The 26,422-nt window shown below is 47.2% G+C and overlaps 1 protein-coding gene across 6 annotated transcripts in view; it reads right to left on the bottom strand.

Annotated features, from left to right (window-relative positions):
• LOC119176929 ((Lyso)-N-acylphosphatidylethanolamine lipase) overlaps nucleotides 1-26,422 on the bottom strand; it is a 430,246-nt gene that overhangs the window by 384,942 nt on the left and 18,882 nt on the right. For 3 of the 6 annotated variants that reach the window (XM_075877929.1, XM_075877928.1, XM_075877930.1), the window contains exon 1: nucleotides 23,542-23,678. The exons of 2 other annotated variants lie outside the window; for them this stretch is intronic. In XM_075877929.1, the coding sequence (XP_075734044.1) occupies nucleotides 23,542-23,621 (80 nt within the window). In that variant the 5' untranslated portion in view covers nucleotides 23,622-23,678. Of the gene's footprint in view, nucleotides 1-23,541; nucleotides 23,679-26,422 lie in introns of those variants that run through there. One more of the 6 variants, XM_037428268.2, reaches the window with a different exon arrangement.

The following is a 26,422-nucleotide window of genomic DNA, read 5'->3' as shown; positions in this document are numbered from 1 at the left end:
GAGCTCGATGACCACCCGCGGTGTCGACTAGCGGCCGCAGGCCCGGTTCGCCTCTCGCCCCAGAGCATGAGTCTGGGCAGCTGGCGTGGATCCGTGCGCAGGCATCCTGTCAGCCGTTGCCACATAGCCGCAGTCCGAAGTCCCACTTCCACGTATTTGGGCGTTCGGCGTCGTGGCCGTAATTGGGGAACGGAGGCTTGAAGAGTCGCATTTCAGCTCCGCACCAGCGACAATGGTGTGCTTCTGAGCCGTGTTCGCCCCTTGCGCGAAACTGCAGAGCGCGCCTTCGCACCCTTCATCTTGCTGCAAAGTGCACGGGGCTGCCCGCTTTGTTCGGTTCCGGCGCCCCTCAGCGATGGGGGTCCGGCGATCGTAACAACGCGCAAGAAGTTGTCCGACAGAACGACGACGAAGCATGGCTGGCACGTTGTCGTCAGGCAAGTTATCGTTCTATCACCGCATCAGAGCTTTCGCCGGTTACCGTATGGGGCTACAATGCCGTATAGGGCTACAGTGTAACCAGAGACCCACCCGAAATTCCTCTACATTCCTCGCTACACGGGTATCGTTTGAACTCCCGTCTGGTGCAGTACGAGGGATTCAGGCCCGTACTTTTCAAGAAATTTCGACGCAGTGCCAAAGCATCCAGCTCAGCAGCATGGCCGGTGAGCCCTTCTGTCAGTGTAACGATCTTGTTTTGACCATCTGCATCCTGAGGTGCCTTCCGGAACTCTCCCCATCCCTCTCTTGCTCAGGAACTCTCCTCGCAGTCCGGCATCGTTGCTATTCGTGTGAATCACAAGGCAACGTCACAACAGTAGACGCGAAGACGTGGGAGTGCCTTGAGCAGCTTCTCAACTATACGGAACTTCGGGGCATCGCGGTGACTTCCAAGGAACCTGCCGACCACCTGAACAGCACGAGATTCCTTCATGGCGTGAGTGGAGAGGCTGCAAACTACCACCTGCTGCTGGCATTTAGTCATCGGTGCCCGTGCTGTCTGCTACCAGGAACGGTAGCACAGTCACGCTACGCTTTGCTGAACCAGTGCCCCTGAACGTGTCCCTCTTCCGGGTACACCTTTGGATGAGGCTGCCTCGACCACGTCCACTTCCATGCAGGCAGTATGGGCACTTCGGCTTTGTCGTAAAGTCCTGCATGTGGCCGTCCGAGTGTATCCACTGTGGGCGCACTCCCAAGAGAAGACCTGGATGCACTCAGGTTCACTGTGTCAACTGCAGCGGCAGTCACGGCTAACACTCCTGGATGTCCGCGGTGGCAAGAACGGTGGGTGGTCACAATAATGACCACCTCAACCATGATACTTTTTCAGCGTGTGGTCAAGGTGGCGATTCGTGAGGAGCACCACGTAGAGCAGGTGCCGAGACCTCCTACAAGATTATATGCTAATGCCCTCAAGGGTAATGGCCCACCGGCTGTTCATAGCTCCCCCCGGTACCGACTCCCCGAACGTCCAGGCGTCATGTCCTTGCTGTTGTCTCCACTACACAGCTGCCTGCTACGCCCTCGGTCCAGCCCTCCGTGCACGCGCTGCTGGTCAACCTCCTCGTGACGATGCAGGCAGTTGTGGTAATGTTACCCGCAAAGAATACACTCCGTGTCATCCTCCTACAGGCAGCGGTCGTTCAGTCATCAAACACCAACCATGACTGATACACCATCTGCACGGAATCATCGTCGCTGCCACCCGAGTGTTCTCCAGTGGAACATCAACTCGCTGCAGCGATGACGGGCGGACCTTACGCTATACACGTACAGCAGAGGGGCATCGACGTCCTCGTCCTGTAGGAGGTGTACGCGGCTGCAGAGGACTTGCGACTGCCGGGTTATATTGGCTACTCTAGTACCACACCTTGCACACGGAATTCGTGCGAAACTGTTCTGTGCTTGGTGAGTGAAGAACCACAAGACAAGCTACGTTGCTTAGTGTACGAGCGGCTCAAACAGCCTCACACTCACATTGATGTAGCCAACATTACTGCGGGTGCTATTGGGTGTTGTGCAGTGACTGTGCGGCTCCGTGGTGTAGATACGACGGTGGCTTTGGTGTATGTCCGTCCCACCCAATGGTGGGACTCCAACTACCTAATAACTGACACCACTACTAGGCTACGGTTTACTACTCTGTGGCGATAGAAATGCTCACCATACGACGTGGGGGAGTCGCAACAGCTCACAACGAGGGAAGGACCTCGTGGACGTCATCAATTGAATTTGCAGGTCCTCAACAATGGGCCTTTCGCCTTCATTCGCAGAGCAGGTCGAGTGTTGCGCACTGCCATCGATGTCAGCTTGGCCACCCGCGACGAAAGCTGTGAGTGGGCAAGAGAGCCAGACTCCTGGGGCTCAGACCACTTGCCCATTACGAACACTCCGGTAAGTGTAAATACTCTCAGAACCAGACTATTCACCATTGTCGGCTGGCGAGTCTTCCGGAAGCAGCTCAGTGTGACCGCGGAGGAGAAGGACTTCCTGGGCCCGGTTGCACGGGCAACAGTGACTACCTGGACAAGGAAGCCGGTGTGCCCCCCACTTTCTGACAACCACCAGCTACAGTTGTGAGCCTTCAGACGAAGAGTAGAGAGACATTTTCTCAGAAGCAGCTGCCCAGAAAACCGCAGTCCCTTAAACCAAATTGATGCAGTTTGCTGGTGAAATGCCAATCGTCGCACCAGGTGGAGCTGGCAGGATATCTGCAACTCTCTCAACGAAGCGAAAGGTGGCATGCGGGCTTGGAGGCTCCTGCGTGGTCTCATCCTAGGACCAGCTGTGCAGCAACCAGTACTTGTTGTGGCCATTTATTTGGGCATCTGCGAACAGGCACTGGCAGGACGTCTGGCGGAGCACTTTGCGACTATTCCTGTGGCTCCGCCTGACGAGGTCATCTACCCGCGCTTGCCCGAACCACAGCTAGGACACCACCCTTTCAGAACAATCAGTCAGAGCAGTGCACTGTGCGAAGAGCCTGTACTCGCAAATTGGCTAAACGCTGCGCTGGCAAGGACCAAGTGGCACAGCACTCCCAGCGCAATGGTATCACTTACCAAATGCACCGCAACCTGGACAAGTCCGGACAACAACGGCTGCTAGAGGCTTTCAATGAGGTGTCGCGAAGCGGTGCCTAATCGCAGGCCTGGCTGACAGCAGTGGTGGTTCCTGTTCAGAAAAATTGTAAACCAGGAGTGGCCATCACGTCCTATAAACCCGTTTCGCTCACCTCTGCCACCTGCAAGCTCATGCAGACCTTTGCGCTGACCCACCTAAGCTGGTTCGCAGGACCAAAAGCTTTTTTACTGGAGCATCTGACGGGCTGCCACCGCTACCACTTCACAGTGGACTCTATTGCGGGTGTCTTCTCACTCTCGAAAATGCCTTGAGTAAGGGCACTTCTCGTCCTACTAGACGTACAGAGTGCTCTCGATGGACTGCCACATGCAGTTATTGTGTTCTGGCCGCTCTTGGCGTCACGGGCCACCTTAGAGCCTGCGTAAGCACCTTCCTGTGCTAGCGCGCCTTCCAGATGCGTGTAGGATGGGCCAGCAGCAACCCCAGGGCAGTGAAAGCGGGTTTGCCACATGGTTTAGTTCCGAGTGTCTTCTTATTCAGCCTGGTGACGGGTGCACTACCGTTTACGCTACCGCTGCATAAGCACTTTCCTACAAAGTGCTCGTATGCAGGCGACGTAGCACTGTAGGTGAGGGGGCCCAGACGGAACTTTGCCGCCATCAGGACGTCTCTTTAACGCTTCCTGAACGCGGTGGCCTCCTTCTTCCAGATGATCGGGCTCACCCTGTCGCCAACAAAGACGGAGGCTTTCAAGTACACCCAAGGCTGCAACAAGGCAACGTGTCAAAAGGCCGGTTTTCGAAGGATGGTTGATGCCATACAAGAAGGAGACATATCAGGGTCTGAAGATTGATCACTACCTCACACGGCTCGCGGCTACCAGAGCTGCTATCACGTAAGCCGTCAGAATGCAGAAGGTTGTTGAAAAGCTGCTGTGACATGGCCAAAGCTGCACACCGCGACTGGCCCTTTCACTGTACCACGGAGCGGCAACGGTGGTTCAAGCATGTGCACTGCCCTTGGTTCAGCTGGCCCCATGTCGTATGAAGCAGCTGAAGCTACAGCACCACCAGGCAATTAGGCTTTTTTTCGCACTTCCATGTCAGTCTCCGGTGGCTGCGTAACTGGCTGAGGCTGGTAGCTGGCTGCTGTCATTCACAAGGCTGCGACAGGCCCTCAATCATGTAGACCATCTCCATCGAGCACCCGGGGGTTCTGCCCTCCTTCGAAGATTTCGAAAAGGACCCGCCTCACGCATGAGAAGAATATGCGCACTCTACGAGGAGATGGTCCCTCAAACCCCCCCCCCCCCCCCCATGAGAGTGCAGCCTCGTTTCACCTCACCTACAGCCCCTTAACGTGCACTTACAGCTAGACAAGCTTAGCAAAGGGTGAACTCCGATGAGTGAACCCCAGCAGGCAGCCATGGAGAAAATCTACAAGCGTCTGCCGAGCCATATGCTGCTGTTCACGTATGAGTAGGTCCCGAACAGCGTCCATTCGGCTGCAGCTGCCTGCGCCATCCCTGCGACTGGCGCCCATCTGGTGCCGGTTGCCTTTTCATTCTAGCTCCACAGCTGCGGAACTGCAACCATGGCTGGTCTCTGTCTTGCTGCCGACCACCTGGCAGGCAACCTGCCTGAGCGGCCTGTGGTGATTGTCACTTACTCTCGGCCTGCCCTACAAGCACTGCTGCAGCTTGATCAAGCCGTAGTCACCATGACTTTGCTGCACGCTAAGCTCACTGCCCTAGCCAGTGACATATATCTATTGGCTTCCTTCCCACGTTGGGATAGCTGTAATGAGGAGGCAGATGCCGCCACTAGGGCAGCAAAATGTTGCGACACTCAGGTAACCGTGGCAGTATCAGCAGCAGACTTCTCTCGAGAACGCCTGCGGCAGCTGCTCCTCACCGTCCAGCGGGGCAAGCGAGTGCCCAGTGGCAAGCCACCACTACCTCCTTCGGAGTCTAGCCTGTAGAGAAACGATTGGTTGCTCCTTCTATGTCTGCGGATTGGTAGTGCCTGGCCCGTGGCAGGAATGCATTCCGAAGGACGCTGCTCATCAGCAGCGTGCAGTAGATGCCACGATACCGAAACACTGGAGCACATCATAAGTTCCTACCCAGCGTTATCCGCCGAGCGACGCAGACTGCTGAGCCACTACCAATATCTTGGGCAGCCAGCTAAAAGCGAGGAGGTCATTCTCTTCTCTGTGTGGTCACCACTGCGACCCCTGCGAGATTTTCTGGCATTGGCGGGATCCGCTAACATCCGTCATATTTATATGGAATAAGCTGGCCTCCCTCCCGTGCCCTGGTGGATGACCTCCTTTCCTACTACCCTATCTACTCTCTCTCTCTCTATCCCCTCTAAGCCCTCATACCCTCCCTCCAAGGCGTTAGCTATGCTTGATTGATATGTGGGGTTTAACGTCCCAAAACCACCATATGATTATGAGAGACGCCATAGTGGAGGGCTCCGGAAATTTCGACCACCTGGGGTTCTTTACCGTGCGCCCAAATCTGAGCACACGGGCCCACAACATTTCCGCCCCCATCGGAAATGCAGCCGCTGCAGCCGGGATGCCAACCCGCGACCTGCGGGACAGCAGCTGAGTACCTTAGCCACTAGACCCCCACGGCGGGGCAGCTTAGCTATGTCTCCGATACGGAAGACAGAAAAAAAAGCCTTATATCTATATATATATATATATATATATATATATATATATATATATATATATATATATATATATATATATATATATTGAATGAACTTGCAGATAGCACATAAGAAAAGGAAATCGTATTTACTGACGTTTCGGCCGTGGCACGGCCTTCGTCATATATATATATATATATATATATATATATATATATATATATATATATATAGACCTTTTCCACGTAATTGTTTGATGAGAGGCGACGAAAAAACAACGGAAACTGAAAATAGATGCTGAAAGGCTACAAAAAAGAAAAACTGAAAAATATCTAGAAGAAAAAAATTGCAGATCCCACGATCCCACGTACAGTGAGGATCGATGATATGTGAAGAACGAATGAGGGAGGTTGATATATCACTTTAAGGTGAGCACAACGTTGGCGGAGTTAAATTATGCCGTACATCACATCCATGTCATGATTATCATATTTGCGCCTAGAGTTTGTGATCGTCGTCCATCCACGTCAAGTAATATCAAATTTTGTATATTCGAAGCTAGCGAAATGCCCGCAAACACAATATGAGCGTAGCATGTAGCATGTTTTACATGCACGCATATCATGCCTATCGTGTTATCAGATACCTTCGCGTGAATTCACGTCACGTGAAACAATATTTGGTATATCTGCAGCTGGTGAAATGGCCACGAGCATGTTAAGAGTGTAGCATGTAGTCATGTTTCACATGACACGCATGTCATGGCTATCATGTTTGGACGTGTTCTTCGCCTTCGTCATCTATACACACCACGTGATGCAAAATATGGTATATGTGGAGCTAGTGAAGCGGCCACGAGCAGGCTATATGCGCATTATGTAGTCATGTTTCACGTGACCCGTATGTCATGATTATCATGCTTGGACATGTCATTTTTCTTCATCGTCCATACACATCACGCAATACGATATTTGGTATATGTGAAGCTAGCCACGCGGCCGTGAGCGCATCATGAGCATGGCATGTTTTCATGTTCTGACATGACACGCATATCATAATTATCATTTTTGCACCAGTCATATATCTTCGTCATTCATTCATGTCACGTAACACCAAATTTTGTGTATGTTAAACTAGCGAAACAGCAGCGAGTGCATTATGAGCGTAGCATGTAGTCATGTTTTACATGAAACGCATCTCATGATGGTCATGTTTGCACCGGTCATATACCTTCATCATCCATTCCCGTTCCGTAATACAAAATTTGGTATATTTTAAGCAAGCGAAATGACCGTGAGTGCACCTTGAGCGTGGCGTGTAGTCATGAATTACGTGACATGCATGTCATTATTTCCACGTTAGGGTCAGTCACTTACGTCGCCATTAAGTCATGTCGTACTACACTAGTGTTGCAATATGTCATGTGAATTAAACCTCCGCAAGAGCAGCAAGACCATGAAATGTAAGTCATTGCATTCATAATATGCATATAATGGTTTTCATGTCATGACTAGTCTGTTACGCTCGTGCAACAGTCATGTTATGCGATAGAATTTTATAAAAAGTGTAAAACGATCGTGTTATGTGATCTCATACCTTATTATGCCATACAAACTCTGAATTATTATGTTTTGTTATGTTATGTCATGTTATATTAACATAACACGTTATGTCATGAATTTTCATGTTATGGAAAGTCATGTTATGACATACTAATTATAAAAAGTGTGAAACTCTCACTACTTCTTTATTTAATAGTGTTTTAACGTATGTACATTACTGCTGCTTGTGTGCCTTATTAACTGGGACGGGTGACGGCACCTTGACAGGCATCAATTCGCCTTTTTGCCTTCTCGGTCCCTTACATGCCTATGTGTACTCTTAACTCCTTTATGATTGATTGAGTGTAGATACCCTAATCAAAATGGCCAGGTGAGCTAAAAGTCGCGGGCGGATAGATAGATAATAGATAGATACATAATATAGATAGATAGATAGATAGATAGATAGATAGATAGATAGATAGATAGATAGATAGATAGATAGATAGATAGATAGATAGATAGATAGATAGATAAACTAATATAGAAAATAATATAGATAGATATAGAAAATAATATAGATAGATATAGAAACTAATATAGATAGAAAAACCTAATAAACAAACACACACATATATATATATATATATATATATATATATATATATATATGTTTATTGATTGATTGATTTGTGGGGTTTAACGTCCCAAAACCACCATATGATTATGAGAGACGCCGTAGTGGAGGGCTCCGGAAATTTTGACCACCTGGGGTTCTTTAACGTGCACCCAAATCTGAGTACACGGGCCTACAACATTTCCGCCTCCATCGGAAATGCAGCCGCCACAGCCGGGATTCGAACCCGCGACCTGCGGATGTATATGTTTATTTATTAGGTTTTTATCTATTTATTTATACATGCGAACATACGTGTTGTAGCGGTCTCAATTACTATAGGCCGTCACATCAAATGCTGAAATAGACGAACATAAAACAGCAATATTTAAAAACATGGTGCAGTAATGACTGGTTACAAGGTTAAGTATTTGGTTGGGCATGGTTAAGGTAAACGTGTGCTTGTGCGTCTTAGTCAAGCTACCTGGACGGCCTATACGGGCTTTTAAACCAGAGTTGAAAACCTCTGAATGGTAACTGGTTAGTCTTGTGCTATTCAATGAATAGTAGCCTGTGATTTCCAGAGAGAAAAATTGAAATTAAAACAGGGCTCAACAAATATTCTGTTAGCGTCTAGAAATTGTGTAGGCGTACAGGTTTTCTTGAGTACAGTTGGTGAGGTTATAATTATGCATTCGAGCAACTTGCAAAGAAGTTGAAATAGGTGGATGTTCCGTCGCGCCAACTTTGTTCGGTTATGTAGGGTGTCATGACCAAAAAGTACGCTGGGGCTCGGGAGCTGGCAGCTAAGAGAAGTAGAGGAATAAGAGGTCCAGAATAAAAACAGCTGGCCCAGAGGACGAGTGTTGTCTCTTTTTCACGCTCCTTACAATGCGTCGTCGGACTACTGAACCTTGTGGTTGATCATGTTGTCGTGGTTCGCGTAGTGTCCGTAAACCAGTGCGGTTGTTTCAGACGCCCAACTCAAAGTGATTTCGGCGTAGTTGAAAGATTCACTTCGTTCGCAGCAAAGAACTGTTTAAAACTGCTTCGCTTGCCATCACTTAGCGTCGATGACGGAGTATTACAGAGAGGTTGGCGTCGTTTTTGAGATAGCTTCTCATTTTTTATATTTATTTATTTGTCAAATACTGTCAGCTTTTCACAGGCCATTACAGAGAATAGGTCGAAACGTACAAGCCCACAAAGGAGTACATTGTGCAATAAGTCAGAAGAGACATTGATATTAACCCTCAAGACAACAAAGTATGGTAAGTCTCGTAATTAGGGAGGAAATGGTTACAATGTACACTAAATCAAACAAGACATTATGAATCACAACCAAAGCAACAAACAATGTGCTAGTCTGGCAGGATAGTAAAACAAAGTTAAAAAACACCACTATATGTGATAGTTTAGGAAAAAAGTTGGGGGACCCCTAAGCTTCACCTTTGAGAGTTCAACGCGATAGCGATATTCTGTTTCTAGTGCGTCCTTCAAACACTTAGTGTATGAAATCTTTTCGAGCTTGCTATGCATACGTGGCCTTAAGGGTGCAGTAACGTGTGCGCCTTTTGTATTCCGTGACCGGCTTTAAACTATGAAGTCATTATAATAATCCCCAGTCCTGTCACCCGATGCTAATGTACGCTTATAGAACGCATTATGTTTCATCTTGTATTGTGAAGCATGTATACAGGACGCGTGTGTTTGTAAAGCATGAAAGTTATTTTCACTGCATTTCTAACCAGAGAAAGTTATTTTCACTGTATTCACAAGCAGAGGCGTGGCTGTGTGGTAGAACACCCGCTTGGCTCGCAAATAACCCGGGTTCGATCTTCCCTGCGACCCAAAACATTTAACATTTATTCGTTTCCATCTTACTCGATTTTAGGTCACACAAAGATGATGATTTTGCGCTCAAATGCAATGACACCAACTGCCGACGCCGGAATTTCTGTGAATCGAGCTCTTTAGCTCTATCGCGGTAAATACTCTTCTACCGTTTCAACAAAACTCTCTATGCTATTCATGGTTATATTATCTTGGGGCTACGTGTTCCACATTTTGATAGAAGTGGGAAAGAAATGAATATGTGAATGTGTCGCATCTTGTGACGTATTGCCTGAAGTGCTTCTCATCACAATTTTACGTGAGTGGTGATGCAGTGTTTTCAAGTGTTCATGCTTATTTATGTTTATGCAAATATTATAAAACAGGAAAACAAAATCATCGCTCCCTCTGCTGCCGGGATTCAAGCGTAAGAATTTCTCCGGCATTTCGAAGAGCAGTGATGCCATTATAAAAGAAATATTTTGAAAAGAGAAAACGTAGTGCTTTATTAAGGATTATTTCCAGTCCATTTGCTAAGAAAAACTTCTAGAACATCTCTAGATCGATGTTAATGAATCAGCAACATAGTTTTGCATTTGTTGCGTGGTCAACATTTATTTACCTTTATATCTAAAAAAATGTAACATTGCTTCACGCGGTGACATAAACAAGCATTCTTGTTTTCCTTTTGCCTCTTCTTTAGCTTATGCACCCTCCGCTAGGTGGCACTACCACCACTGCTAGGGCCATCGCTTCCTTTATTAGAGGAGGCACTGCTGGGGCACGTCAACGCTATACCAGGAAACTATGAAGCGCTGTTCGCAACGAAGGTTTTTGGCTCGGTAATGCTATTCCCGGAACCCCCCCTCCCAATAATGCTAAGAGTAAACTATAACGGTGTACTGTCTACTGACCACCTGCGGGACGTCCTGTTTGTTAGCAGATGACGACAGTGCTTCTTATGGCTTGTGACGTCACGCATGCCATAGAAGGATGGCGGTCGCCTGTGGTGGGTGGTGTTTACAATTGATGACTTTTATGACTTAATTTACACTGAAATAATCTTTCACAGTACAGTTTTCCCTGGTAGACAAGCCTATTTGACCCTCCTACTGCCGTTTTTCGCCGAAAACCAGAGGTGGGAGGTTCGGCGATCACGTCATACAAAATGTAAGGGTTTAATATGCTGCAAATATCACGATGAGCACATAGTATATCACAACTGAAATACTCAGTAAGCTTATTTCGTAAAATTGGGTAATAAATGGGAGATATGTTCCTGATACTGCCTTCGAAAGTATAAAAAATCGGGCGCCTTAGCGAAAACGTTCTTGTGAATGTTTCAGCAGAAGTAAACGTGTCGATTTAGAAATAGAGGAAAAACTTTCGCCCGTTCTGAACTTCGTCGGCATCACGTGGGTGCGTTTTTATCAAGGTGCCGCTGTCTGACATCGGCTCTATAGGATTTATTGGCTGTGTAAAATTGAGTGCACGCGGCTTCAGTCCTCCAGTTTTCGTGCCCCTGGCACGGCCTATATTTTCTCAGGTATTATTGCTTTGCTAAATTATGCAGGAAGCAATCAACTGAACAGCTTGCATCGGCAAGTAATTTGTTAGATGGTCCTTCGGACATTGTGAGCAGTTGTTCCCGGCAGCCGCACTTCCGTCATCCAGTCGTGGATCGTTTTGCAGCATTCTGGGCTTCATTTCAACGCGCTGCGCTTAAAACTTCAGTGTGGTCGATTTCATGTGATCTGCCTTCTTGTCTTTTGTGTTTTTGTGGCTTTTTGTATCTTTGTTTCATTTTGTCTTATTTTATCACATGCTGGGTCATCAACTGAAAACCTGGCAGCTTATTTCTTTAATAGATCAAGCAATAAGAACTCAAGTGTTTTCTTGAATACATCTCCTGGAGCTTTGTGAAAAAAAATACACAGCAACTTTGCAGAGTTTGCATGAGAATTCCTTCGTAGCACAACGCGTGATGCGATCATTATAAAATAAATAACCAGTGGAACAAACTTTCAATAAACATGTCAGACCCATTTCACTGAAATTACGTCCATACGAAGTAACGACATTCCTAAAATACTCCGGAGGTGCCAAGCAGAAACTCTGGATAGCGGGAGTGAAAACTCAGTGAAAGATACTCGAAAGATGTGCGCAGTCACTCCAGTCAACCAGAGTGAAACGCCGGTAAAAGGTACTCTGGCGGTGCCTTGTAATTACTCCGGTTGGCCGGAGTGAAATATCAGTGAAAAGTACTCCGGCTCGGCAACGCAGTAAATCTGGCCAGCCGGAGCAAACTTTTGTTCGGAGTAAAAATTACTCTGAACAGGAGGTCGCTATAGAAGACAAGTATTTTGCTCCCACCTAGGAGTAATTTTCTTTTACAATGTATGCACTAATTATCACTTCTTATCATTTCGAATACACCAAGATGGGTTCCGCCCGCAGTAACTAAAAATGTCAAGTCCTAGTTTTTTTTTTTTTTTTTGCATAAAGCCCGGCCTTCACAAATAGACGCGTGGGTATAAACGTACAGGCACGCTATGCCAGAAGCGCGTGTGGCACAGAGCGAAATTGGCAGAAATCAATAGTTTTGCGACTGGCTGCGCGAAACGGGGCAGGACACCTTTGCACCAAATTCTTCGTGACGCGAGACAGCGTTACTCACGCGTCCCGATAGCGCACGATGTCTCGTCATACTTCCGCAAGGCTGCACGCACGTGTGTTTACCGCTATAACGTGTTCACATCTTAATACAGCTCACAATGAGGCGTCCGAATGACTCGTGAACTTGGAAATTATTGACTGCTTTCAATTGAGCACCATAAAAATTATTGCACCGAGACATATGAGGTACGTATTATGTTCTGTACGACGAAGGAGAGAAGTGTCACGCCGTGATTCGCTGCACATCGTTTCACTGCACATTCATTCCCAGTGGCGTAGCCAAGTAAAGGCTGGTGCACACCGGCGACTAGCAGCGGTCGCGCGACCATTTGCGACTGGTCGCAACCAGTCGCGAACGGTCGCAAACGGTCGCAAAGCGACTGCGTTGGCCAGTCGCTTCTTGACCGATTTTTCAGTCGCGCGACTGCAGTCGCAAAGCTGCTTAACCAATCAGCGATGCTCAATTTTCTTTTCATTGCGCTGGCTTCCTGCCGCCAGATACAAACGAGTGCGTTCCTCTGGGTCTGTGGCACCATGGCCACCACGGAATACTTGGCTTGGAGATGGCGGGCCGCAGCAACTCGAGCAAAGTGTCGAATTTACGTGGTGGCATTCGCAAGAAGCTAAACACCGTCAAAGTAAAGAAAAAATAAATTGTGCACTGTCTTTTCCCCGTATTCGGAAACTTTTTTTTCTCTTGAACTTGACTTGTCAGCGCATTCAACGCAGCGTGATTGGAACGCGTTTGTACTTCATGCCTTGGCAACGACTTAAGACTCCACGTTCGAGACGCATTTGTGCTGCATTGTAGGCTGTGGCAAGTCAAGGGAAATTCAAGGATGGTTTCTGAATACGTACGACTCTCGGAAATACTCATCGTCGTGTCAGCGCAGCTCTGAAGGCAGGCGGCTTGCATGGCCGGTCAACCCCCGCGATCGAAAGGATGGTCACATCCACTACCGGCTTTTTTTTTTTCTTTGGAGGCATCTGTGATGCCAGCGCTGACACCATAGCACAGTGCATCAGCACCATGAAATTGTCTTGTTCTTCGCTTGAATCGAACTTGACGCTGTTGGGAACGCTGTGCGAGAACGGACTCAGCTGGCGGCGATCAGCTGATCGCGCCGGTCTCAGGAGTTCTCGCTCATAACGAGATCCGGACGTGACTCTCCGGTTTTGCGACTTCCGGTCGCTCGCATGCAGCCTCTGTCGGTGTGAACATCAGTCGCTTTTTGGTCGCCAGTCGCGAATGGTCGCGCGACCGCTGCTAGTCGCCGGTGTGCACCAGCCTTAAGGTGGTGGTTGGGGTGTTCACCCCCTCCCGAAATTTTTCGCGCACCCCCCCCTGCTCCCCTCCTGCCACTTGCCCACGTTTTTTTTTTGTCACTTCGCGCTGACATGAATTAGAAACTAAGCAATGCTAATATCACAAATCATTTTTGGTCGCTCTTACAGTGAGTAATCTACATGCGGAAAAACGTGTCGTGGTGTTTATCAAAGCTTTGACACTCTGAGATTTTGGGCAGGAATCTCGGTTGCGAGCGTTTTAACTTGGCCCGGTGATGGAATTAATGCTGCAGTGGTAGTCATACTTGTACCCGCTTCAACAAATCTCGCCAAAGTCAATCACCACAATAATTTTCACTCGGCAGAGGTTCGTTTTAATAGTGAAAGCCACACATAATTCTAAGGTCTGATCGGCTACGTTCAAGCATATTATACACTCTAAGGCAAAAGGGTGCTAAAAGGGTGTGTGCTTCGTCCTTTTGGGAGCTAATGGGGCTACCACAACCATTATTCCCTTTAAGAACTAACAGAACTCGGTCTAACAGTAAGTCCTCACAGACGAGCTTAAGGGACTAACATTTAGTCCTCACATTTACACCTTATCAGGCAACCATTATGGTGCATTCAGACGACGGATCGAATCCGTATTTGTTGAGGACACGGATGGCTAATCCGCGGATGGTGCGCCTGCAGGAGGATTCATACGACGGGCGTTGTCCTAGAAGAAAACAGCCGGATTACTCTCGACCGCAGACTAGGCGCTCACCTGCGCCCGCTGGCAGCAGACTGGTTTGAGAGTATTAGACAACATGGATGCCGACAGGAAGCGACGCTTGGCTGCGATGGCTGTCGCGTTGTGCGAAATGAACGAGGAGTGTTATTTCAGGATAAAACGGAGTTGCTGGCAGATTGTTCATAGAACTACATTGTTCCCTCACGTGTGGCACTTTTGAACGCGTCTTCCGTCCTTTTAAGTGTGAATACACTTTATAAGCGACCCCAAATCATCCACCGGCGTCGGCGGTGTCCGCAGTCTTCTCTCTATCTTTAAATGAAAGAGGACTTGACAGGCCGCAGCGCGACGCTCTACCGAATATGTTGTTGTTAGTGGTTCATGAGGAAAAGGAAGAAGGCACCTACTTTCTGTCTGCCTACAGGCGACACGGCGCAGTGCCTTGTACCGAATAAGCCACGGACGCGACGCTGATATCCCCCTTCGCTCGCTCCTCCGCTCTCCTCGCTCGCTGCAGCTGCGCGCGCACCCCTCTCTCTCGCGCGCCCGCCTTCTCTCTCAGTCTCCCGTCGAGAGCGGGTCGTGCGATGGATGTCCCGGAGGCAACGCTACCATCGAATGCAGTACAACCGAATGCCAGCACTGCACCCGTCGTTGGAGGTGACGGTACCACGGTGGTTTCGCCGACGTTGGAAGACAAGGTGGCGCTGCGAAGGGCTCGTGAGACCGAACGTAAGTGGGCAAAGCGTGCAGCGGATGCCGAACTGCGTGCTCGCGAGGCTGAGGACAAGCGGGCGAAGCGTGCAGCGGATGGTGAACTGCGCGCTCGCGAGGCCGAGATGAGGCGTCAGCATCGAGCCACGAACGCGGCCCAAGAAGGGGAACGACAACGCAAGTGTCAGGCGGAGAAGGGCGATGAAGGCCGGCGTCAAGACGCCACTCGCAATCGTCAACGGCGAGTGGACGTTCCCGAAGCCGTTCGAGCCAGTGAACGTGCCGCGCGGGAGAGAGTGCGAGCCCTGGACTTTGCCGTAAAGTTAAAATCCGTTGGCATTCGCCAGTGAGTTAACGTAAACTCCCCCGTGTGATCAAATTGCGATTCCCAGGAACCATTACACCATAAAGGCACCATAGTGTGATTAATAAATATAATAGTGCGAATGAATAAATACCCCTCATAGCATCACCCCGTGCATTCGCACTTAACTATGTTCACCCTCGGGGAAATGCTTGGGAGTTTTTTTTACAAGAGGCACGTCACCGGTTGCAGAAGTTAAAATATTTCACCACCATAGCGGATAAGAATCTCGCGTGTCAAACGATGGCGATGACATTTCCTGAACCAGCAAAAGCGATTTCTGAGTATTTGATCGCCTCAGTACAAAGCCTCCGGAAACTAAGTAAGCATGCTAAAGTTTAGATGATGCCAACCGTTCATGCAGCTGTCCGCGAGCCACGAAGGAAATGCCGCGAGCAGACGAAAAGTGTACTGGTTGCCAGAAACCCCGAGCTAATCTGCTGAAGTATCGGCTTTCTGCCACCAGAATCTCGATGTCAGAAACAGGTTGGGGTGATCCGTCCGTGAGCCGCGCGGACGAGTCACGGACGAGGGGAATCACTGATGTGAGGTCACGTGACGCACCATCCGTACCGCCACATGCGGATTCAGTCCGTCGTATGAATGCACCATTAGTCCTTACATTTACATTTTTCTGGGGCAACCGTTAGTCTTCACACCTCGCCGGACGAATGATCGGTTCACTCAAATACTCCAATCAGATGAACTTTTTATCCCTATAGTTCAAACATTTTTTTATTTAGTCTCCGCCAGGCTTAATACTTTTCTGGTCTGATTTTCTGCGAATTGAGCAACAAGTGGCGCAGAAAAGGACACGCGTAGCATTATTTAGTCATCTATTTGTCACTGCTTTGACAGCCGCTGCAACAAGAAAAAAACAAAAGTGACACATCAAAGTTTTTTTATTTTTTTTATATACACACGAAGTGTCTCCATTCAAGTGAATTTATGGTGAAATGTACAAGTCCAGCTTCGCTGTCCCATCTTGTACAGTCCTTGTGGAACTCCTCCGAAGTCAGCGATAGATGCCAGGCATTGCAGACGCCAGTGCACGCAGCCTTCTGCATGTTTTGTGCCCACGGCTGCACCATAACATTGTAAAAATAGTTAGTCACATGCACAAAGGATGAAGATGCACGCATATGACAATTACGTTCAAGTTAATATAAAAACATGCCTGCGAAATATGACACGCAAATAACTTTACCTTCACATCTCGTACAGTCCTTCTGAAGCTGATCCGACAAAAGAGATAGATGACAGGCATTGCAGACGCCAGCGCACAAAGCCACAGCCTTCTGCGTGGTGTGTGCCCACGGCTGCACAATAAGATTGTAAAAAGAGTTAGTCAGACGTGACAGAGAATCAATACACACGTGCATATGAGAATCCCATGCAAGGTGAAATAAAGACATACGTGAAAATATGACAAGCAAATGATTTCACCGGGATGTCACACACCGTCCAAGACGCATCTCGATCCCCGTAGCGTAACAGATCAAGTGCGGTGGCCGCAGCCCAGACGCCGCGAACCACCATGCCACTAACAAGTCGGCCGAGTTTAAGCGAGCGACGTCCTTAAGCTTGAGAAAGCGAACACGAGATCAAACACTGTGTTGCACACGGAGCGTCTGCCGCCAGCGAACATACAACAGGAGAGCGAGCGTACGCTAAGTCGCCGCCATGAACAGCGCCGAACTGGTTTGGAGCGAGTGCCGAAAAAACCGACGGTAATTCAGCCCTTCCCACAAACTCAAGCGAGTGCTAGTGGAGCGCGCAAACGCGAGTCCGCCTCCGCGGCCGCCTCCAGTGGCTGGCGCCGAGCTGCTTGCGACCGATTGAAGGTGAAGCCAACTGTAATGGCGACCACTTTTCAGAGAGATCTGACGCTAGCAAAAGTTCCGCCAGCCCGTACCGGTGCACTTACAGCGTGCGACATACTACAACCAAGCCGTCACGAGCAACCAGAACGTGTTTTGGACGACTCTCAACACAGCGACGAGGTCTAAGCGGAATATTGTGAGCCCAGAGCTCATCATGGCGGCAAACACAGGCGAGCATTCGATCAGCGAGCGCACGGGCGGCCGGCGGAAGTGGCAGCCAATTTTCAGGCGGTCACAAAGCACAGGTGAACTGCAGATGCCCAAGCTGGCGGTGCATTTCGTGCTTGCGACATACAACATGACTGAGCCCGTTGCCGGCAAGCGCGATCCTTATCGCACACGCGACAAGTTCGGCAGAATAAAGAATGATCACCTACTTGTGAAAAAATCCAGCGCTGATAACTGCCATGAGTCAGACCTAAATAATGTATCCGATAGGCCTTCTGTCTTCTCGGCAGCCATGTTGGCCTTCATTCCCAACCGGTGGTGTCGTGAGTTGGTCGTGACCATCTTGACTAAGTCAGAGAGATACAACGCGACGTGTCGAGACCGGCTCCGGCCTTCATGTGTGCGACGAAACGTAAAAGCAGCAGCGCACGCTCATCCTAGCGTTCTCACGAAATACCACGGCGTAATTCTTAGATTGTCGAGCTCTCCGAGCACAACGCAACGCGAACCGTCACCAGCAAAAGAAGGGGAAATACTGAGCTAAGAGAGAGGAGAACGGCTAGATTCTTCGACAGCGGTTTGCGCACGGCCTGCATCTTCCGCGCGATTCATCCGCTTAAAAGACTAAGTAGTTTGCTCGCGGCACGCATCCCGCTGTGGTTACTCCTTAACGGTCTATCCGTTCATCGCGCTCGCCTATTGGGCTCCGTTACTCTTTTTTCTAATAATTTTGCCTTAGAGTGTATTGTGACTCTTCGAACATATGTGCTAAGATATACTCAAGCCAGAGACTAACATTTCTATTGAACCTTCGCACGTTCTGATAACATTTAAAGACACACACATACACACTCGCCAACACCCCCCCCCCTCCCTACCCCACCCCACACGCACGCACACACACGCGCGTGCGACAGACTATTCGGCTAATCCAGTGAACTTCGCTTGTATGCGAGTGTACAATATAGTGATACATATGCTTCCTATGCCCTAACTGCTAAAGGCACTCCAGAGTGTTGTTTAATGACAATGGTGCAACACAGGCATACGTTCAGGCAAATCACTACCTAAGAAGGGCCTACTAAAATACTGCAACGTAAGCTGATAAATAAAAAGATTATGGTCATAAACCTAAAGCAGCATAATGTGAAATGTAGTGTGGTCAATTGTAGTGACCACAAGTTTTATTGTTCAGCAGAGTGGAAAACAGCGCAAGAGTAAAAAATATAAAGCTGAAAAATATATGAAGAAATAAAAATTTTACTATTGATTCGCTTCATCTATTCGTCCCTTTACATTCACATGACTAAAAGGGCACACTGAATGATTTCTGCAAAATAGTGACATATCGCACAACAAGAAATGTACAGAATAAAAAAAACATGGGGGTACGTGGACATGTTATCATGTAACATGAAAAAATATGTACACAGTAACCATAATTTTCTATGTAGGTGAGGCTCGAGGCCCATTCACTTTGATTTAGGTGCACGTTGAAGACCCAAAGTGGTAAAACTGCCGGAGCGCCCCACTACGCCGTCTCTTATAATCATATTGTGGTTCTTGTAATTGTCTCTCACATTCACCTTGTCGCCCACGGATGTTCACAGTCTATGATAGAGAATTTTTTTTCTGTTTAATTTATTTTGTGTCTGTGCTGATGACTCCATCCTTTCAGCAAGTGACTCGCCTTTGAGCGCATGGTTCTAGAAATTTTGCCGCGTATAGAGCAGCGGTACCTCTTCTCGTAGTCACACTCGTTGTGGCTTTTGATAATTTCCAGCGCATTCTTGCGACGTGTGAATGGAGAGGGGACCAAGCTTGCCCTAAGAACTTGGTGAGTCCCCTTGTCTCAACTTTCTTTTCCAAAAAAGCACACATGTATTGCTCCCTCTTGATATTTGAAAAACACCAGAAGTCATGAAAAAAATTTTTGCCAGTGAGCTTGGAACTTCAGTTTGCACTTACAAACTGAGGGAAAGCTGTAGTTAGCGCCTGGCTTTTATGTCGTCATTGGAAAACGTTGTCTAGTCTCGTCGTGCTGAAACTCCTGGCGTCTTGGCCCGTTAAGCACGTAAAGACCAATGTCGTTGTCAGAAATCACAATTTTAGTCAACATTTTTGCTCTGGTAGGGTTTCAGGAGTTCTTTTGGTATACGAGTCGTATCCAGGCAGCGCAGAACAACAGCTGCAGATGGGAACAATTTTTTCAGCTGCTGTAGCTTTTTTTGCCAGTTCTCCAGTGTTCACAGGGAGCAGCGTCGTCTTTCGAGAAATAATCATCAAGCGTTACTTTACGTCGTTTCGGCGTGGCTATCGAGTCTCATAGAGGGGCGCTGATTGACACAAAACACGAACTACCCAGCAATGCGTGTAGGCAGCGTATTTCAATGGGGTGACTTCGCATACCTAGGAAGCAACCCGCGCAGCAAGGTTCGGCCACTGACATTGAATGCAAAGAGCGAAAACTTTGCCAAAAATATATGTCGGCTGGTAAAGTTTCACCTTAAACACTAGCACTCCTTCCTCTCCCGGCGGAAAGATTCGCGGGTATACAATTTCTCCGCTTTCCTTCAGGTGCTGGTAAGGTCACGCTCTCCCAGTATTTTACCCTGTGCGCGAAACGTCTCGCGTTCGTGATAGCGCTCCAACAGAAGGGTGGTAGTTTCTGTTGCGTTGTGATTGCACACCGCAAGTGTGAATAAACGCGAAGAAGTTGATGGCAGCAGTGAAATTCCCGCGACTAGCATAAAAATTTCCGAAGCGTAAGTGTACACGTGTTGCATGCTCGGGCAGTTCTCGTCGGAGTTCACGCGTTAAGAGAAATTGATTATTGTGTACCATGCTCTAAACAAGACAGGAGTTCATTGCTTCGTCACTTAAGTACAGATTACTCGAGATTTTGTGTGCTACGAGGCTGCTCGTGTTCGCACCGGCTTCAGTGCTGCAAACATGAATCCACGTACTAGTTGAAACAGTGTACACATGGCATCTCATATCGCATATAGACTCTGCGTGGTGAAATATTTCGTATGGTTCTGAATCTGTTGACGTAAAGGAAAATGAAGGCTGCACGCTTGCAAACAAAGGAAGACACCTGGCCGCAACACTATCGTTTCAGTGAGAGAGCAGCGAAAGCTACAAAAAAAAAAGAGTACATCACGCCTTCCTGCACGTATTGAAGTTTTCTATTACATATACACGGGAAACAAGCTATCTTTATGTTAGTAGGTATAGACTGGTCTCCGGTGCATTTTCTATTGACACCAAGTGAACATTTATAATAATTATTGCCTTGTCCCCGCAGATTGCCTGATAAAATCTCTGCGATTTGAGCACTTCATTGATATCAAAAGTCACAGTGCAACTGTAATGTCAACAATGGTTGTGAGAAAGTCTGCCTGAAAAATAACAAGTGCGAAAATGTTTTGCCAAAGGAAAGCATAACTTACAAAAAAAACGATTGCGTATCTCAAGCATGCGCAGATGCGTGCAGTAAACTAAAGAATGTTTACTAAAATCTATCACTGCGTCAGGGCTGCTTGACATATGAAGCTGAGCATAAAACTCATTACCATAGGCATGCAATCACTCTCATTCCTCGTTGTAAGCGGATCCGTCCTTGACTTGTGAAACGCACTTCGCCCCGACGTGGACTATACGCCATCTACGCTTTACAGAGATGAGCAATTAACGATGTCTTCTCCGATCGGGCGGTTCGTCGCACTGACGCGTTTTCGAAGGCTAGTTCATTTATGCCTCTACGAGGGGCTCCGAACGACCACTTTACCTGTCGTTTATTGTAGTTTACTTTTATTATTCACTTTTACTTACTCTCTTCACAAGAATATACGCATGGAGAAGAGAGGGGGGGGGGGAGTCTCGACTTTGATATACATGTACACAATCTGCTCAAACTACCGCTTATATTCACGTCACTTAGGAAAGATGATGCCTGTGCCCCGCCCCTCAGTCAGGCTTGTGTTAACCTCCCGAAAAACATTTCTGGCTACGCCCTTGCTAACTGCACATTGTGAAGAAAAGCATGCGAAGTGAGGATGCTCAGACAATAAATCTGAAAAGTGCATGCGTTCATAATATACTCGAAAGCAAGCAGCTATCACCGAGTGATTGGAAACCATCTAGGGGAGATCCCAGCGCAATAATAAAATAAAACTATATATACACTGCCCAAACAAAATCTTCAGCTATCATCCAGAAACGTTGTTCGAAACAGCCCTTACCACCATCGCTCTTTCCCCCTCTGTGCACCGGAAAATGTTCCTTGAATTTCGAGAGAAATGAATATTTGATAGCTTTTAATATCCAGCTCTCGAATAAAAGGCAAATCAAATAGCGTTGACTATAGAATTCACACACACAAATTTCTACGCAAACACTTGTATACACGCTCAGTTTGAACAAAGCTGTCCTGTCAGGTTGGCCTATTCACTTTGAGACTTATCTATGCACGCAAGAAGGAAAGAAAACACTAGAGCAAATACTACTCGAGTGTTCGTCAATGGGCAATTTGTCTTAATTGCAAAATAAACATACAATGGAAATGGTAACCTCCCAGTATCAATGAGATCAAATGAAGTGCTTCGGTTGTTAGGCAGTTAATTAGTCCATGGTTCCTGATATCATTCCACGTTATGCCGGAAGCAAATATACAAAACGTAAAATGGCCAACTATACAGTACACGATCCAAAGGTGCACAACGGTGCTCTAAACATACCAGTGTGTGGTGCACATAGCAGAAAGCAGCGCAACAGAACACATAATAATATGTTCACATTAAGCAAAGTTTTCACAATGTCACGTCTTGAACAAAAGTAGTACTTCTCAGCTTCTCAACAAAAGTAGTACTTCTTGACGCGGCCCTGGCTCAGCAAAAGCGAACGGAGCGAACTCCTAGTAGCTCGCGCTGGGCCTGCATGCCGTCGTTGAGGTCTAGATAGACAGGAGGGTGCGGAACCCTGTGCGGTGCTCTCACCCTTCCCACGCAGGATTGCCCAATGAAGTCTATTTCTCTCTCTCTTTCTCTCTTTCTATTCAAATATGTTTATGAGACCAGACTTTGAAGAACCGTCAGCTCTCCCCTCCTATTCCGCAAAGAGTGATTGCAGGTAAAATTAGTCGTGAACGGTTTATCGACAACGGTATTTTTGTTTCTTTTTAACAAATCCGCTTTTATTTATGGGTTCTTAGAGGCACCATAGCAGAAGGCCACTGAGTATCCAGAACGTGTTTCTTTCATCAAATCTCTAAGCCAGAACGCAAGAATCTGCACAAGACATCTTTGTGTCGCCGTTATGACTACTGACCACTGCTACTCAGGAGTCGGAGATGCAAGCCAGTACTTATCACGCCCGATGACAAAGGAATCTTGTAGACAGTGTCGGTATGTAAGTCAAGCAGAATACAAAACTTCTTGAATATACCTATATTTAATGCCCCCATCTGAATGATGTGAAGGAGGACGATTTCAAGGTTGCAAGCATTGTTCCCGAAAAAACTTCCGGTCACCTCATTTACTAGCTCCAAACGTCGAAACTGAAAGCACGTTCTCAAGTTTTTTTCTAAGATAAGGGAAGCCTCTCATTCGTTTTTCCCATAAAAGGAACGTGCGTAACGTACAAGAAAATTATTTATAATTTTTATATAGCTCAAAATAACATTTATTTGAATATATTATGCCAAATAAGAGAAGGAATCTGTAGAAAATGAGCAGGCTATTTATTAAAGCTACTGCTGGCCACCGGTGCTGTTAGGGCACATCCGTGGACAAAACCGGATGTCTTCAAGGGTCTGTGTTTGTAAACATTGAAAAGGCCTATCCACATTGATAGCCCAAAATGATAATGGTTGATTACGCTGCTCGATGACGCGTCGAGTTCCACTGCATATTGGACGTCTTTCAATATTTCTGTAGAACTATACGAAAACACGAATATTGTGCCATAGTGTCTTACCTGCTTCTAGATTTCTTGCGTGCTGACGATTTTCTATCCACCCGCTGTACAGCGGGAACGATGCCGTATCCTTTGCACATTCTCTCATACGCACTGCGGTGATCGGCAGTGAGAAAGCGGGCTTTTAAAGCCCAGATAATGTACGGCGCAGTTTTTATCTCTGCTGAGTGAATCAAATGGCGAGGCGGTCTCGTCATACGATGAAATACCACTGACGGGAAAGGCAAAAGGAACGACGCTAAGGGCAACCACCTACAATGTACTACGTGACAATATGCGGGCGAGAAGGGTCCAAACCTAAAGGGAGTTGAAGCTCGCGACCGACGCTATGAAACGGTCTTCGACGTTTTCGGTCCAGGACGGCTCACTTAAAGGCCTTACTCTATACAAAAATAACCTGAGCCACCGTGCGAAGTTAGGATGCTAAACATCCCAAAAGTAAATACAAGAAAGAAACGTCACAGTGGGCGAACCTTTTTAATTTATTTGTTAATTTCTTACGACACCGATCGATAAGCGGACGAAAATCCAACACTTCGGCACAGTAGAGCGCTAAAACAATTGAGCAACTGAGACAGACCGAATCATGTTCACTTTAGCTGGCATTATGCGCATGATTCCAACATCATGTATATGTACACGAAACACAATCTAAGCGTATCAATATCACACCAAAACCTCACAACCTTAGTTCTCGTACATTCAGCTGTATATATGTGGCTCCAAGTGGCAGTGAAAAGCAGACAGCTGTCAAACAGCTGGTCTTTCTTTCCACTTAACCAAAACACTCCACGGAGTGCGGCAAAGACAAATCAGCTGGGCACGGTTCCAGCACTGGATCGCCAGTGGTGGCCTCCGTTTGGAGTTCGTTTACTCTTCCGAAGCCACTTTCTGCGACACATTTTCGTGGGCTCTGCAGTGTATGCGCTATCGTGTTGCGCGGCTTACAAGGCTTCCGTGACAACAGGCGCGATAAGGCTGCCGGGCGCATGTGCTCGAGTTTGTCGACTGAGTGGACGCATTTGCATGCCTGATACCACGGCCACTCTCTGGAGATAGCCGCTCACGCGCTCCAGGCATCAGCAGGGCTTTCCCTCGCCACACAGTGTGCGTTGCAAGAATACTGTTTTAACATTGTAATTGAGGCAATGACGTTGCCTCAGTGGCGTGATCACGTGATATCAGCCGGGTCGATGGTCGTGTGGTGTTATTGTGTTGACAGGCTCTCCATCGGCGGGCTCAGCGTGTTTCTGTCCTCTTTGGTTGAAGGAAAGCTGATTCTTGGCGAATCCTCCGTCACGCGAGGGACGCGAAATGGGAGAAATGACAGGTATAGCGAAAAGGGAAAAGTAGTACAGCTTTGCAATATGCGAGCAATTGGAGCTTTTCTGTTAGCCGCGGTAGCGCCTCCAAAGCTGGAACAAACCGTACTGAAGATTTGAATAAGTGTCCATTCTCAAAACGCGGGATTCATTCGAAAACACCATAGCAAAAGTAGCAATATGGTGGCCCAAAAACCAGGCGACCCCCTTGTTTTGCACTGTAGGAGTGCACTAACAAGCTATCTCTTCATATTTACCCGTTATTCCAATCATCTCTTTCACTTCTCGTTCAGTTTATCATGTTTCCGCATCGTGTGCCAACCGCTTTTTGGGTCAAAATATTGCTACTCTTGCTCTGGCGCCCTCGGGTGAAGCGCGCCTTTCGAGTACGGACACCTATACAGAACCCATTAGGAGGAGCCTTCTCATTTCTAAAATCGGTAGTCGTAGCGATAGCACCAACCGAGTAGATACTGGTACTTTTTAGATTTGCTTGAGTGACCTTTAACAGCTATTGTTGTATCAAGAGAGAGAAAGAATTAAATGCCAGTTCCTGTCTTCTGTAGCTCGAGAACAGAGTAATTATGAATCCTTCAGCGTAGGCAAACTAGTATACTCTGGGATGCAACAATAAGTTTCTTTGGCTGTCAGTCGTAATTCCGCTCAGTATAAAAGTATAACTTTCAAGAAATCACCAAGCTTTTTCGGGAACACATGACATTCTGATTATTAGGCATGCTATAAAGTGGGGAACGGTAAATCAATCTGGACTGTTGAGATATTCAACGCGTAAAGCCAGTGCATGCTACACGAGCGTTCTCGCATTCCACCTGATGAAGTGCTACCGCCGCAAGTGGAATCGAAACAATGGCCTGTCGTTCAGCAGCATAATGCCATAATCACAGAGCTGCCTCAGCGAATACATCGAGAGGATCCGTCATTTTCACTAAGAGACTTCAAGTCAAAGCTTTTCCCCTTCACTCCTTCTCACGCAAACACACACCTGTTTTCCTCTCTCATTTTGCAACTATAATAATTTGTTTTCCCTTTTCATGCAGTAACAGTTCCCTTATTTGCGCATAAGTTTGATATTAACCACGAGTTAACAGTACAATCAAGCGTGAGCGCGCGTATCTTAAGGCATCGATTACTATCGAGAAGACCAATCGCTAAATACCACTAAGAAAACTATATACACTGCAGACAGAACCCTTGCTAAGCGCGTTTAGCTGTAATATGGCCAGAGGATTACTAAAGGTCGTTTTTTCTCAAACACTGTTCACCAGATCAAGAGGTATCAGCTATTTGACAGCAGAAAAGACGTAACCGTGCAGGTACTTTGTCCTGTGGCGTCGTTGTTAAGCTTTTACTTCTCGTTGTAATTGATCCTGAAGTGACCTTGAACCAAAATCCAGAGCCATTGTCTGGCCAATAAAGCCAGGATATCCGGTAAACTAACCAAAAAGGCTCTTATACCGCGGTCTCTGACCTAGAACTTTTCCTACAGGACCACATTGAACGTTAGTTACTACCCAAGTTACAAAAATATTTCGCCCTAT

The sequence above is a fragment of the Rhipicephalus microplus genome, chromosome X (assembly GCF_043290135.1).
Source record: "Rhipicephalus microplus isolate Deutch F79 chromosome X, USDA_Rmic, whole genome shotgun sequence".
Taxonomy (NCBI): Eukaryota; Metazoa; Arthropoda; class Arachnida; order Ixodida; family Ixodidae; genus Rhipicephalus; species Rhipicephalus microplus.
Note: the sequence above shows the minus strand (reverse complement) of the source record. Positions and strands in the feature narration are given on the sequence as shown.